Raw genomic sequence first — 16,261 nt, 5'->3', positions numbered from 1 at the left:
TCCTAAAAATGGCAAAATAAAAATTCCTGTACTAATGAAAAATTGTTTGATACAATATATTCAAACTCTGCTTTGTAAACTTGAGATTTAAAGTATTTTAGGAAACTGCATTTGTCAGAAAATTTATTGTAGAAAACTGTTACTCACCTAAGTTGCAATCTATGTTGATATAGGTTGATTTTGCCTTAGTAATAATTAGTTTATGACCTCACTGAGATAGTGCGAATTAACTAAGCAAATATAAAGATTATGTATATTTTCAATATAAAGATTAAATATAAAGATTATATAGGTTTTCTTAAAATTAGAAAAATAATTAAATGTCATTCCTAGTTGTAAGATAATAAAAAAAATGATTACAACAAGTTTAAAATACAATTCAAAATCTCAGTTGACCTAGATTGTTGAATATACTGATCTGGAACAAAGAAAAGTGGTCTTACTTGGGAATGTAGAGTTGAGATTCATAAAAATTTAGAATAGTGACAGAATCCATATCTGATCAAGATCACCCAAGGGGTTCAGTGGCAAGGGAGAAGAGCAGAAGAGAGGAGCGAGACGAAATCCTAAGAAATACCTTCATTTCAATAGGAAGGTAGAGGAGGAGGAGTCTTTGAAGGAAAATCAGAAAGGATGGCTAGATCAGTGTTGTTGAAGCATTTATGCACTTCCACTATAACTTCTTATGATCTCACTAGAATCATGTCTCAAAATTGAAAAATGATATAAAGTGGGAATCCATGTGCTAGGCATACAGATTCTCTTACCTAGAAAGGTTATATGGTACATAGTTAATAAACCAAATTGAAAATAAGCACAATATACAGCTTTTTCTAATCGCCGTTTTGCATTATTTCAACAGCTGCTTAACATTAGGCAAGTTCCTTAGCGTCTCCATGCCTCTGTACCATCTTCAGTAAAGAGGGGTGCTACTGTTCCTTATTCTACCTACATCGTATCACAGTATTTTTGTGCGGAATAAATTATACACTACATGTAAATCATTTAGAAGGGTGATTTGCACATGGTAAATGACATCCAGGGAGTATATGAGATCTTGCTTTCCAGGATGTGTTGTCAGTTTTACTCAAACTCATAAAAAAGTAAATAAAATAAATGATATCCATTATTATTGTTATTGCAGCACAGTTAATAATTTTAAATGGACAGGAGAGGAAAAGGTCAATCTATTGTCCAAAGTACAGAAGCAGCCACAGATCCCTATGAAATTCAATACAAAGTCATTGAAAGAGGCATATTTACTGTCTCATTATGTTTGTTGTCTATTTCTATATGGAATTGCCTTGACTTTTTTAGATTCCATAATTGTGCATATTTTGATGGCAAAACGTGGTTCATTGCAACTAGAGACATTGAATAAAAGGCTTACATTCCCAAAAGCACCATACTTATTGTAAAAGCTATATTCCTAAGGGTTAGAACAGTGCCTGACATAGAAGTATTAAGTAGATATTCACTAACTGCAAAAATGAAAGCTTCTGAAAGTATTTCTATTGCTGTTTGGTAATTTGATCAGTGCTATCCCTACAACCTTTCAATGTGAAAGAATCATGGAGCTTCAGGGTTTAAAAGGGCATCTCATCCAACAAACAATATGGTGACTGAACCCCTTCGCTAACGGTCTAGCGAATGGCCTATCTAATCAATCTTTTAGCTCTTCCAGTGATGAAAAACTCCATTCTTCTAGAGGAAGTTCATTATATCTGAAGACAACTCCAGCACCAAGTTAATCATTTTGTTGAGCCACAAAATAATTCCCTATTGTTAGCTGATTCATAGGAAAATAAACAAAATAATTTGTTGTGTGTTACCATGGGCTAAGCTCAATACATAGACGTCTCTTGCTGAATTCCAAGTACCTCGAGCAGTGTCTGTCTTATGTAAGTCCTCTGTAAAATATTCACTAAATATTATATTGTTAATGTACACTGCTTTAATTATTGGTTGATATGAAACTATCCATAGCCTTTTTATATTGGCTCCCACAAACCACATTCTTTCCCATTCTACACACGGTGTTGAACAGATTACAATGAAAGAACACCAACAGTCAACTTTAATAAACTTTATTTTGTTAGATGATGGAATTTATCAGTCATTTATGCTTGATTTTTTTTTCTTTATTACTTTTGTGTGTGTGTGCTGTTAAGGGCTAAAGATTAGGAAAAGATGTTCTAATCTGGTAAACAGAAAACAAATGTCCCATGTGTCTACACTTATTTTGAAGCTGTTTGTGCATAATGCTTTTTAAAAATGTTATGTAACTTTTATATTGTCCTCAACTAACAAGAAATATGTTGAGCTCTTGAAAACTAATTTCCTCCTCAGAATACCTGCAGGGCTCTTTGTCAGCCCCAAACAGGTTTAGCCTAATTATATCCTAATTAGGCTAAATTCATATATTCCCGCTATTTAAGCAAGAATGGTGACAACAGCCTGATTAGAAGGCAACTCTGTCAAGCTGTAGAGTATATGATTGATGTTAAAGCATCTATGATGATTAAAAACAAAACATACTTATTACAGACCAGGCATCTTTGCAATTCAATAAAACATTCATTACCTTGGGGAAGATTTTATGAAAACTTAATATAAAACTCTTGTATTAGATATTTTAATATTTTTATAGTATAATCATTATTGAACATTTTTCTTTAACTATTTACTTTTATTTGTATTTGATTTTTTTTAAACCAGTAAATTATCTCTAGGTAATATAAATTGGTATTGTGTATAAATATCTGGAATGTGTGTCAACAAAACAGATTATTTCTATACATGTTTATAGAAATTAATGAATAAATATTACTATAAGCATTTCTAAATGATAACTTTGAAATAATTCTGGTTTTAGAAACCAATTTTTATGTTAAAACTCATCAAAAATCATCAATCTTGTTGAGCATCTCTCTTCATCTTCTCATTGATCACAGAAGTACTACACAACCTAAATTACAAGAGTCATTTTTCTAACATGCAAAATATGTAAAGATTTAATTTCAAGTTCATGATCATACAAACCTGCAACAGGAATTGGGGGATGATTATTTAAATTTGTAGTTATGGAGCAGGTAAATATTTGTAGGTAGATATTTTATTTGAGATGAATGAATGAATGAACAAACAAATACATGACAAAATTTCATGGTCATATTAAAGGAACGAATAAAGTACTGAAATTAAAAGGGGTTAATTATTTCTCTAAGAGACATCTTATTCTTTCAGTACCGATAGCACTCTCCCAAATATGGTGAACATTCCTGAAACCCACCAGACTTTCTGTAAGAAGTGTGGCAAGCACCAGCCCTACAAAGTGATACAGCATAAGAAGGGCAAGGATTCTATGTGCAGGGAAAGTGGCGTTATGGCAGGAAGGAGAGTGGTTATGGTCGGCAGCCAATTTTCCACTAAAAGCCCGAAACTGCCGTGTTTCCCCAAAAACAAGACTGGGTCTTATATTAATTTTTGTTCCAAAAGACACATTAAGGCACATGTTCAGGGGATGTCATCCTGAAAAATCATGCTAGGGCTTATTTTACAGTTAGGTCTTATTTTTGGGGAAACGTGGTATAAAGAAGATTGTCCTCAGGCTTCAATGTGTTGCGCCCAACTGCAGATCTAAGAGAATGCTGGCTATTAGGAGATGCAAGCATTTTGAACTGGGAGGAGATAAGAGAAAGAGCCAAGTGATCCAGTTCTAAGCTTCATATTTTTATTATGAAGACAATAAACTCTTGAGGATAAAAATATATATAGAGAGAGACCTTATTAATATATGAAATACAACTTTCCCTATCAAGATTAGGAAAAAGGAGATGCTACTGATAAGGGTACACATATAGCCTAAAAATTAATTCATGGATAATTTTTTCCACATTGCATTACATTTTATTTCATTTGTTAAAATATCTGTAGTATACAGAACATAAATAAGGTAGTCCTAAATATTTAAATGAAAATAAAAATAATAGTGCTGCTTAATTGTATGATCAAATGCAGCCTCTTGTTTTCAGTTGCCATGGCCCTTATACATTTCTGCAACAAAGATGTTTCTTTACATGCCTTACACAAGAAAAGCCTTATCCAATAAAGTCTTTTATAAAGAATGAAAGTTGTACACATTTCCCCTCACATACATATTTCCTGTTACTTGTGTAAATTTATACCAGACAAAATTCAAAAGTCTGAATTTATATCAGACTTGTGTGAATTTATACCAAACAAATCCACTCAGGGTTTTTCCTTATCATTCTTGTATGAGGATATAGAGATCAAACAGCAAAAGTCAGAGAACTGAGGCTCAGCTCAGTCTATAGACAAAAGTAAGGTTACTATGAAGGCAGATATTTTGTTAGAGACACAAATGACATTATGTATAAAAAGAGGGAATAGAATAGCTACTTAGCTGCTTCATACCATTTATTCTCTTAATTTCAGAATGGCACCAAATACCAAGCATTTCTATCATCTTTTGTCAAAATGTTATTAGTGAAAAGGTAGAGTCCCACTGCTATCCATTTTTTTTTCCAGTGGTTACTGAAACCACACAACTGTTCTCAGTCAAATTGAAATCACTTCAATATGATCATAGTTTTTAAAAATAAGTTAAAAAACAAATCTGCCATCATCACTCATGTTTTAACTGTTTTTTTCTTTTTTACTTTCCTCATTCAGAAAGAGATAAAAATTATACAAATGCTTGTCACTAATCTATTCAAATAACATCCCTTTACTTATCCATCTCTCCTTTTCAGATTTCTCTTATCTGTTTCTTTAAACTTTATTAACTTTTTTAAATAAAATATTAATTTACATACCTGGAAGGGATTTTCAACCACAACTGATCTTTTATTGCCTTGATACCTTTAGAACTTACTGAAATGCCCCTCTCTTTTTCAGAGATGTCTTCAAATTGAGAACTACAAATATCACATAACATGAAAAAATGCTTTTAAATTTAGAATGTAAATAAAAGGGTTAGTTGGCACATCATATAATAATGAGAAAGTAGCTAAGAGCATTGAAAAAGCAGTGCCAGAGCCTGATTGGCTCAACACATTGTAAACACCTAAAGTTATAAATCTTGATCTCTATAATCCCCCTTTCAACCACAAACTCATATTCTTTAAATGATCTTACTCTCTCACTCTTCTCCTCACCTTTGAGTCCCCCATTTGTCCTTCTATTCTTCCTGTTAATCATATAAAAACTAACATATTAGTTCACAAAGTATTGTACATTATTTTATTTAAGCCTCAGCAATCTGTATTATTATCCCCATTTTAGAGGTAATGAGAATCAGAGAGATTTAGAGAGTCACCCAAGATCATGCAGCTAGGACTTCTGATATCAAGATAAATGGCGACAGCAGATGCTTTATTCTCATCTTACATCAATCATAAATAGAAAAGAAAGAAAAATACACACACACACACACACACACACACAAATATATGTATTTAAAAGAAGCAATTATAACCATCCTAGAAACAAGAAGGTAAACTTTTGGAGGACCATAAACTGGGTGTGAGAAAATTGTGTTCCATATGATGAAGTGGTGAAAGTTGGAAGCAGGAATCCAGATATGACCAAACAAGAGGCCTAGTACAAGGATCCAGGCACATACATACACCACCTTTCAGGCAAAGGCACAAGAGAAAATGATGCTGGTCTTCAGTAAGGAACAAAGCTTGTGGTAATAATAGAACAATGTTCCTGGTAGCTGGTAAAGTCAGGAAGGGGAGCATCCGTGCTCAGAAAATGAGCTCCCAAGTGCCCCATCTGGCTGGATATAATGCCCATTCCTTACTTTCACTATCAATGGCTCCAACCAAACCTTAGCGGATGTGTCTATACTTCCCACAATATGTGCAGAGACCATAGAGACCATAGTCTTTCAGGCGACCTCAGCTGTAGTGAAGAATGCAACTGAAGAGTGACCAAGTGTTGGAAGAGTACCAGCTCCATGATAGTCTACAAACTCTGCAAAGGTTAGGGAAGGGTAGATGCTTCTATGAGAATAACTGAATCTTACTTATTTGTGCTTCAGAAAGGGCTCGTTATTCAGTGAAATTTGTGCCTTCCCCTTTCATTGTATAAAGTTATTACTAAGAAGCAGCTGCCTTGCTAGGGACTCATTTCAGAGCACCCTTTCTATCAAGGTAGGGCCAGGGCCTCAGTTTTCATTATTAGAGTATGAACTGAAAAATCACTTCTGAGAGAAGGAAGTTAATGAGCAGTGTATATTCTTCATTCTCTATTCTCCTATCTGCTAACTGGATGCAGAAGACTCTAAGGATCTACAAATGCAAAATCACAAGATCGAAGGAGCCCAGGTCCATGAATCACCACTTGAGAAAAAGTCATGCTCCAACCAAGTCCTATATTATCACAAGACTGCTGAAAGAAAAACCATTTATTATAAGTTTCTAAAATTCTGAGGTTTGTTTTATCACTCACAGTTATCCAGAACAACAAAGAAATTGGTACCCTGAATCAGGGTGCTGCTGTGACAAAAATCTGAAATACGTGGCATTAAATTAGTGATAAGGAAACAGGCATCAGGGAAATAACTACCAGAGGCTGGTAAGATGGTACAGTGGTAAAAAAAAAAACAAACAAACAAACAAAAAAAGCGATTTTGTAAATAGTACCTTCAATAACTTGGAAAGCAGACCAAATACCTGTGTGCTTGTAGCTCTATGGCAGTGGTTCTCAACTGGGAATGATTTTTGCTCCTGGAGGACATTTGGCAATGACTGAAGGCAATAAAACATGAAAATTTTAGTAATTTTTAAAGACCAGCTCAATTGTTATAAGACCACTCTTCATATCAGATACTACTTTATGTCACTCATATCAAAATTAGTCTTTTATTTACAACCTGTCAGCATGTAGCATTTAATGCATTCTTTTTTTTAACATTTATCTCCTCCTCTCCATTGTAAATTTCTTGAATGCAGATAGTCTTTTCCATGTATCCCATATATTGGCTAAAACATGTTTTACACATAGAAAGAATACAATTAGTGTTTTTTTGAGTAAACATTGTTGAATATATACTACTCTTCAAAGTGTTGAGTCCATGGTCCTTGATCTCATAAACCAAGATTAAAAGACACACATCACACAAATCACTTCACTATATAATGTCTTATAGAATCTGAGGCCTTTTAAACACTAGTTTTCATAGTATCCCCAGTGCTACCTTTTGGGTATTCTTTCTCTCCCAACTTCTAATTGCATGAGACTAGCTACTGTGTAAAGTTATCAGCTGCCTTAAAAGGGAAAACAGATGATAGGACATTTCTAAGTATTGTAGTTGGTCTAAAGAGTTTGAATGGTGGTCTTTCAAGGAGTTGAGGGATTAGAACATAAACTAAATTTTAGTACTTGAGTACTAACAAGTATCAAAAACAGAAACGACTATGGCTGTTTGTGGGAAGGAATGGATCAGAGGCAAAAGCTAAGAAAGAGGAGATAAAGATAAGAAAACAGATAATTTCCTCTTTTTCTACTTCAGACCAAGTTACATTAGCTTAATTTGGCATTCAGTTAAAAAATTATTTGAACTCCTTAGCCCATCAAGTTGGCTCTGACATTAGGATGCTAATGAAGAGATTACTATAGATGGGAAGCAAAGCAACACTTAATTTCCCTTCCAAACTTAAATCCTGCTTCTCAATTAAAGATACGAATGTGGACTTCTGAAGACAGAGTGACTGGAGATAGACTTGAGCTCATAAGCATGCAGGTAGTAGAAATGGATGAAGTCACTCAGGAGCAGTAAAAACGAAGAACAAAGAAAAGCTAAAATGTACAGTGTATAGAGTAGAAGCCTGCAAAGCAATAAATAAACAAAATAAGCAAATAAGCTTATAAGCAAAATAAGCAAAATAAATCATACAAAGTCCGTGTAATATTATGTTCACTGTTCCATGAGTTTACAATTAAACTGGATAGTTTTCCTTTCAAATGTTATTTTTCCACCTTGATTTCAAGATTCTAAAGGACAAGAATCACTCTTCCCTTTCTTTTACATTTTTCTAAACCCAAAGCCCCAGTATAGTCGTACATGTATAGTAAAACTCAACGTACACTAAAACTCAGTGAATTCTTGATTCACTGAGTTTAAACCTAGCAAATAATTCTACTTCACTTATCCATCCATCCCCCGAAAGCCCAAATCTCTCATAAAAAGCAAGTTTCTAATTTCCTGCATCAATCCCTGCAGGTAAAGCTACTATCACAGAACTCTTGGCTATTAGGAGGTTGGGTTTAAAGAAACATTGTACATACAATTAGTTTTCTGAGAGACGTTGTATCAAGGTCATCAATGGGGAAACCTGGCAAGACTAGTCAGAGCACATGAGCCTATGGCTAATTTCTTAGTGGAGAGGTAGAAAGCCAAACAGCTTCTGCTGGGGCAGTGAGGGAATAGGAATTGGAAATAAACAATTTATGACTTTGGGCCAGATACAGTACCCTAACAGCTTCTGACATCATCCACTAAATGGTCCCAACTACTGATCAAACATATTTGACTTGGCACCGACTTCTTAACATTCCAGAATTGAGAAAGGAAAAAAACCCAGAGATTGCAGGGACCATCTATGAAAGAGCAGCAGATACTAGGTAAGCCTAGGACTAAGGTGCTGAAATGCACATCATTGCAAAATGAACTTCACTGCAAGCCACATTTCCCGTTTTTTCTCCTTCTCTAACCACTTATTTGAATGTAACCTTCATTCTCTTACCCTTATCATTTGGGGGCTTAATTCTTTTTTTCTTTTGATGTGTATGTATCTGAGTGTATACATACTCATATGCTTTTGGTAGTAGTGGTTTCCAGTAGTGGTCTAGCAAGATTTTCATGTTAGTACTATACTGTGCCAACTCTGAGATTGCCTCATGATCTAAAGAGAAATGTTTGCATGAACTTTTCCCCAATGGGTTTTAAATTATGGAAGCGAGAAAGGATCCTCACTGAGCATGGCTAACCAGAAAGCAGAGAATGGATGATCCACGTTTCAAATGCTATTAGGCTGTAGATAAACAGGGTAATTGAGACATTACAAAGTAGTGAAAGGAAGACTGACCTCATAAAACGGGAAAGGAAAGGGCAATTGCTGCCAGTTACACTGGAAAATAGAGAAGTAAATTCAGATTAGTGTGGCAGGTGGTGGAGTGGGGCGGAAAAGAATAAACGTTGAAGATCGGAAAAGGTTAGCGTAGGTTGGATAATATAAGCATAGGCTTTGGCATCGAACACCTGGGTATAAATTCTTACCTATAGCGAAGTGGTGATCTTCAGCAATTAAGAGTATGAGCTGAGCATCAGTATTTTCACCTAATTCACAATATGAGGGTTATATAAGTACATTGCTTAGAACATGATATTCAGTAATTGGCAGCTTTTATAATTACGTTTAAGGATAGGAGGGTCCAAAATAGAACTGTTAGCCTACCAATGTTGGCAACTTCAGAAGAGCAAACAGCTACAAATCAAAGAAAGCACAGTCTTGCACAGGATAGAGAAAAGAATGAAAAGATTCACACTCAAGGCCCCAAAACAGTGAACCTTTTACTAAAGTTTAAAATCATACACCTTAATTGTGATGTTATTTTACCACTAGGTGGCAATAATACAGCTGAATTTTACTGATAAGGTTAATTTTAAAAACAGCAAATCCAGATCAAAATTCCAAGAAGCTTTTTAGTACACATTTTCATTGTAAAAAAAAATGAAAAAAAATCATTTTATTTATAATTAATTTATAGTATAAGTGTAATTGTCTGACTCATTATCTACGTTAACTTCTGATGCATGTTTCCTCTGCACTAAGGCAATTCATGCAACACACACACCTTTTAAAGTTCTCATTACAGATATGTTTTTTAAAAAATCTAGACATATATCATAAAGGTAACAGAAATTACAGAAAGCTAAAAATCTTTCTGAAGTTTTAGAATTCTAAGAAAGGCACTACAAAATGCAAAGTATTTCAATGACAACATTAAACCTTAAAAAATGACTGAGCGAGAACAATTATACTTTATTTTTCAAATTTAAGGCCAAAACATTAAACAATATGGAGACCATTAAACAATATGGAGGCTTTTAAATCACAAATTAAATTAATATTCACATTTGTAAAGTCTTTCATGTCTTGAATAAACATGTTAAATTTACTAAGCAAATTTATCAAAATTCTGACAAATTCTAGAAGAAATTACATGATTTTACAAATGTCAAAATAATAAATGATGAAATTCCTTAGAATCTGGCACTTCCCATATTATTTTCATTTTCTTCATAAACCAGGTCATAACCTATGGCTTATCAAAAACAATAAAAACTTTATTCTTTTCATATGAAATAAAAGAAGGTACAACACTTTTTCAAATTATAGACAGTATCAAGTACACAGTAAAAACAAAAATATAACTTTCAAGTTCCCAAGATGTCCCTCCACATAAAAGATGGGAGTTCATATAACCACATGTAACATTACAAAACCTATACTATAATTAGATGAATAAATAATAAATCTATACTGTTACCCAATTCATAAAAAGACCCAATTAAAAGAAGCCTATTTATTCCCTTTGTATAAATAACCTAAAGTTCCCCAAAATTTCAACTCCCAGTTTTCTAAAAGTGAATAGATGAGAATGTCTTTTACATCAACTTTCCAATAGTTTTCTCATTAATTCAACAATCACTTCCTATATTGTATTTACTTCATTTGCAGAAAAATCTTCCCTTATTTACCACCCAGACAAATGTTAACAGAAGTATGATTTCTAAGTTATTTTTGTAGTTCATAGATCACTGTTCCCTCATTATTGAACTTCATCTTGAATTATTATAGATCACGCTGAAATCTAACAACATAGATATTTCCTCATTCCATCAGTGTATACAGATACACAAAACATAACCATTTAAGATGGTTAGCACAAGAAAAGATTACTGTGGCAGCTCTCACAAATCAATCAAAGATCTCAGGAAAGTGCTCAATTTGTTCACTATTATCTGTAACTTTTGCTAGAATATTTAAGGAATGCCACTTTTATAGGAGGGATAATTGTAGATCTACAAAAGTGAATACATGTGTACATGTAATTTATATCTATACAAAACCAGCTTTGCATTATCTGCACAAATAAAGGGACAAGAGACACAGATGATGCAAAAAACATTATCCCCAAACCACTTTAGATACACTCTTGTATCTGTATTTCATAGGATTGTGTCGGAGAATTCAGAACACAAAGAAAATTAAGCCATCATTACAGAGGTTAAGAGTTACAATCACCAAAACAATGATAACATTGAAATGCCATCATTGACCTGAGTTGGTCATCTTCTGTTTATTTCTGATGGTGGCTCGAAGTTTACGTATCACCAGTCTATCAGGCAGAATCATATCACCTTGTTGTTCTAGATAATCCAATAAATTTTCAGTCCATTGAAGAGCAGTTGCATGGTTTATATGTTTCTCTGGAATCAGTTCTATTTCCTCCTCATCATTTTCACTGGATTCATCTGTCTGGCCTTGTGCTCGTCTGATGATTTCGCTATCAGTTAATACTTCATAACCTGGTTCAGTACTGTCCACTTCAAGCCATTTTTCAATGTTCTCAGTAGTCACATTTTCCAGTCCTTTGGTATGTTGTAAAATGGTGGCCACAGTAGCAAGTGAAATATCCTCTTCATCAAAGTCCAAACCTTCTTTCTCCTCTATGGTAGGGAGAATCTTCTTCCATGCTCTGCTAATAGTAACTGGCTTTACTAAATTCCATGCCATTGCCACTTCATAAAGTGCATCCAGCAGAGTTAGCTTTTTCCAGAATGATCTCAGATCATTACCTTCTTCCAAGTTGTTCTGGAGAAGACCTGCACGATAGTTTCTCTTCATTGTCTCTATGACTCCCTGATCCGAGGGCTGGATCAATGAAGCTACGTTAGGTGGTAAATATTTAGCAAATATTTGGCCATCATCTGACCTCAGGACATTTTCATTTGGATGTGTTGGTGAATTATCCAACAAGAGTACAGCCTTTTCCTGCAGGCCTTTGGATCTCAAGTACTCTCGAACTTGTGGCACAAATATCTTATCAAACCACTGTCGGAAAATGGAAAGATCCATCCACGCACCTTTCTGGCTGAAATAAGAGACGGGCAAGTTTGAGGTGTCAGTTGACTTGAAGGAACGAGGTTTCTTTGCTTTCCCCACAACACAAAGTTTAAGTTTGTGTAAACCTGTTGCATTGGCACAACACATGATAGTGACTCTTTCCTCAATTGACTTATGCCCAGAGACAGTGCATTTACCTTTGATTACAGAAGTCCTAGAAGGTAGGCATTTCCAAAAGAGTCCAGTTTCATCGGCATTGTAGATTTGTTCAGGCTGCAGATTCTCTCGTTCAATAAAGTCTCGAAAGTTGTTACAAAAGTCTTCCACAGCAGTCTCATCTCCATTTAATCGTTCATTTCTAATGTTAATTTCTCTAATGCTGTGGCGCTGCTTAAAACGAGTTAACCAACCAGCAGAAGGGTTAAAGTCACCATCCATTCCCAACGCATAAAAGAAGAACTCTGCCCTTTTTGCACAAATGGGTCCAGATACTGGATTCCCTTTTGCTCTTTGCTGGTTGAACCATTCCAGCATTGCTCTATCCAGTTCCTCGTACATGGAAGGCTTCATAGATTTCCTCTTGGCCAGAAGACTGGTGGAATCAGAACTGCTTGCATAAGTGATAATCTTTTCCTTATTTTTTCGGATATCCCGCACTGTTGTCTCACCAATTCCATAAATAACTGCCAGTTGTTTGGAGGAACCTCCGTCTTCAAGTTTCTTTATGATGTCAAGCTTATCTTTAATAGTCAACACCACTCGCTTCCGTTTCCCAGACATGGTGACACTCGGGGACTCTTCCCACACTCACACTGAAGCAATCCACAAAATCCTGCTCTCACAAAGGCTCACTTTAACACAGTGTTACACACTCAGTCTTTCAACCTTACCAGGAACCTGGTGGGCCTGACCCCGTCCCTGGCTGGGCTTGGCTGGCAACCAGACTGCAGAGGAAGGTGAAAGGGAAGGAAGTTTGAGGGAACAGGCCTTGAACTTAGATGGACAGCAGAGGAGGCCCCAAGTCACCGCGGTTAATCTGGATTACAAACATCTGTTTTATTCCCCCAGTGGCCGCGGGGAAGACTATAACCCCATCGTAACCACAAACCTCCTTCACGCCCCGATCCCGGATAAACGCCCGTCACTAAACCTTGCCACACCCCAAAGTTACGGAGAGCGGAAGAGCCAGGGAGTCGCGGACTGGCCCCCTTCCCCAGGGGGACGGCTGATTCCTTCCCCAGCAGCCACCCCTTCCCCCGCAAGCCCCGTTCCGCGCGCTGGGCTCGGCCTGCACAGGCCTCCCGGTCCCTCACAGCCCGCCGGGCCCCTCTCCCCACCTCAGCTGGAAGCGGGAGCCCGCACCGCTCCCTGACTAACGCGCGGCGACCGCTCCTCCCCCTGCACACGCTCCCGGAAGGCGCCCCCTCCCGCCGCCCGGCTCCGCCCCTTGGCCCACCCAGAGGCGGGACTTCCCCTGATCCCCGGAACTCGGTGGAGTGTCGGCTGTCTGCAGTGGGTTCCCGGGGCGGAGGCGAAGGCGGAGGCAGAGGCGGAGGAGCTTTGAAAGGTGAGGAAGCGGAGGCGGCGCGGGCCAGCTCAGGGCGGGGCCTCGCTCGGGCTCCCGCGGCGGTGGTTTCCGAGAGGGGCGGGGGAAGCCGCGCCTCCCTGCGGAGCGGGAGAAACATTCCCGCGGGCACTCGCGGGGTGGGTGGGACAGGCTTGAGTGCGTCTTCCCGCCGAGGGCTGCCTGGGATTCGCTGCAGGGGGCGGGGTGCCCGTTCCTTCCGCGGCGGGAAAGTGGGCGGGACTGCTGTGCACTCGAGTGGTGATTTCGCGCGTTCCTGGCGTTGCCGGGCCCCTGTGTGTTTTCTGAGTGCGGCGCTTCTCTAGAGCCTGAAGTGTATGCGTGGTCCCGCGCGCGGCGTCTCGCGCGGTCGTCCGAGGGTCCCACTTCCCAACTACCGCGCTTCTCCCGGCTTCTGGAGGCCGAAGAGCCGACCCGCGGGAGGCCTGCGCCGGGTGCCTGCGTGCCACCGAAAGAGCCAGGTTTGTAATCGTGAAAATGACTCGCGTGTTTCCTTTCGAGATGATCTGTTCCTTCTGCTGCCGCTCCTCCCTGCTGGATTTAGCGAACCACCTGCAGTGTTGCAGATTTTAATGGAATCCTGTCGTTGTCGGGGATGCCAAACTGGCCTGATCCAATCTGCGACATTGTGGATGGAGTATTGGACCGCGATCATTAAGTGGGGGCAATTGGCTTTCTTCCCTTTTTATGTTTCTTCATATTTTCCTCTGTCTGCGGTGTTGTGGGGCCCTGCTTAACGGCCGATGGAAGAACTACGATCAATTTATTCACAGCAGTGTGATAAGAACATACTTGTAGCCCTTAAAGTCATGCATTAAGCTGGCTCGGTTTGACGTCCGTCGTAATTTCATCAGATTGTGAGCTCCTTAGGAGCAGAGACCTTGGTGGTGGTTTTTTTTTTCTAGTTACGCCACAGCTCCCTGCTTGTGCTGGCACGTAGAACCCATTAAATAACTTATTTCTTTGGCTTCTTAAGTTCTCCCCTTTAAACTGTCATGTAAAAGCAAACATCAAGGAGAGGTGATGTTTTACAAATAAATAGGAATTCATTCCTCCTGTTAGCATTTCAAGTAATGGCCGGGGTTCCAATGCACTTCCACGCTTAAAGTGTAAACTACCGTCTAGTAGGCTATTCCTAGAATGAATCTCTTTTTGAGGATTCATCAACGTCAAAGTCTAAGAAAGGACATTTTTTTTCTGATGAGAAAGCCTTAGTTGTAGAGTTACTGCGTAAGAGAAAGAACACAAGCAGTGTGGATTATCACCTTTACGTTCTCTGGCAGTCAGCATAGCTGTGTATGTGCGTCTTGTGTGATATTAACCATGAAGCACAAAGAGGTGTTAACATCGATTGTCTTCATTCACTCATTTAATGCTTTCTGTTTGGAGTCTTTTTGTTTTTTCTTGTTGCCCAGAAGTAAGGTATCATTAAAGAAGCTTCCTTAAATGCTCATTTCAAGAAATTGAGTGTATACTCAGCATATATAGAAATTACACCTATTTGCGTGGATTCTTTTTTAGTGAATTCTAACAATCAAGAAATGCCTTAATGTACACTTACAAGAAGCAGAGTACAGCATTAGGAATAGAGACAGTGGAAATGTAATGGCTGTGTGCGATGTCAGAGGGATAGTGGATGAGGGGAGGAGGGTTGACACAGTGTGAGGGATATAAATGATAAATGTCTAACTATTACTTTGTTTTGTGCACCTGAAACTAATAAAAACTAATAAAAATGAAACTAATAAAACTGAAGCTAATAAAAAAATTTTTTAAAAAGAAATGTCTTACCCGTCAACCTAGCTTTACCTTCTCATTTCTCTCATGTTCAGTTCACTCACCTTTTCCCTCTGTCATCATTCTTTCCTCCCCAGCTAACATAGTAAAAGTATTCACAATTTTGAAAAAGAGAAGTCAACCATATTCAAGTTATCTTCTTTTTCAACGACCGAAGTTTTGACATTATCTATGTAAATGGTAATTTTGAAATACGAGGGACCCTGGAAATTTGGCCATTCGCCAAATTAAACTTGATTTGTTTTAATTAAATAATGTACTTCTCCAAACATTCAACACTGAAGAGTTCCGAAATAATTTTTTTTTCATCAGAGACTGCCTTTCTTTGAAATTGTTACTGTTCAACCGAATGAAGAATACCTTAAATTTTGTGATCAGTGTCATCAATAAGACGGCAGAGGGAAGTCTGCAAATTTTTATCTCTTTAGCACATTATTTTCTTGCCTATTGGATAAGTAATTTCCAGAAGTTTCTGGCCTAATTTATGTTACATAATTTAAAAAGCATGTTTGTAAACTTTAAAATTATTTTAATGATTATTTTCTGAAACTAAAACTTAGCATGAATGAGAGATAAAATAATGACTTTTTAAAGGCATAATTTTTACTTCCTTGTACAAACATAATATTGGCAGCAGTCACTGTGTGACACTAGACCGAGAATGAAGAGACCGGATTTCTAATCCCTGCTCTGTCACTAACAAGCTATGTGATTT

The 16,261-nt window shown here is 37.4% G+C and overlaps 2 protein-coding genes and 1 pseudogene across 8 annotated transcripts in view; 2 read left to right on the top strand and 1 right to left on the bottom strand.

Moving 5' to 3' along the window:
• Positions 1–3,268: 3,268 nt before the first annotated feature.
• Positions 3,269–3,722, top strand: LOC308503925 (large ribosomal subunit protein eL42-like; annotated as a pseudogene). The gene is made up of 2 exons: positions 3,269–3,449; positions 3,597–3,722. The product of its transcript is annotated as a large ribosomal subunit protein eL42-like (transcript).
• A 5,097-nt stretch (positions 3,723–8,819) lies between these two features.
• On the bottom strand, positions 8,820–13,593 carry JRKL (JRK like). Of its 2 annotated transcripts, none has more exons than XM_081061622.1 (2): positions 13,502–13,593; positions 8,820–13,108 (listed from the first exon to the last, which is right to left on the bottom strand). In XM_081061622.1, exon 2 carries the CDS (start codon positions 12,942–12,944, stop codon positions 11,370–11,372), a length of 1,575 nt encoding a protein of 524 aa, XP_080917748.1. In that variant the 5' UTR covers positions 12,945–13,108; positions 13,502–13,593; the 3' UTR covers positions 8,820–11,369. The 2 variants fall into 2 exon arrangements, with proteins under 2 accessions (XP_080917748.1, XP_080917749.1); XM_081061623.1 differs by having other exon boundaries at positions 8,820–13,200; positions 13,502–13,564.
• Positions 13,594–13,644: 51 nt separating this feature from the next.
• CCDC82 (coiled-coil domain containing 82) overlaps positions 13,645–16,261 on the top strand; it is a gene marked incomplete at its 3' end in the record, with an annotated part of 42,366 nt that continues 39,749 nt past the window's right edge. For 2 of the 5 annotated variants that reach the window (XM_081061618.1, XM_081061620.1), the window contains exon 1: positions 13,645–13,731. Of the gene's footprint in view, positions 13,732–13,787; positions 14,211–16,261 lie in introns of those variants that run through there. The other 3 variants (XM_081061617.1, XM_081061619.1, XM_081061621.1) reach the window with 2 other exon arrangements.

The sequence above is a fragment of the Rhinolophus hipposideros genome (genome assembly GCF_964194185.1).
Source record: "Rhinolophus hipposideros genome assembly, chromosome: 10".
NCBI lineage: Eukaryota > Metazoa > Chordata > Mammalia > Chiroptera > Rhinolophidae > Rhinolophus > Rhinolophus hipposideros.
Note: the sequence above shows the minus strand (reverse complement) of the source record. Positions and strands in the feature narration are given on the sequence as shown.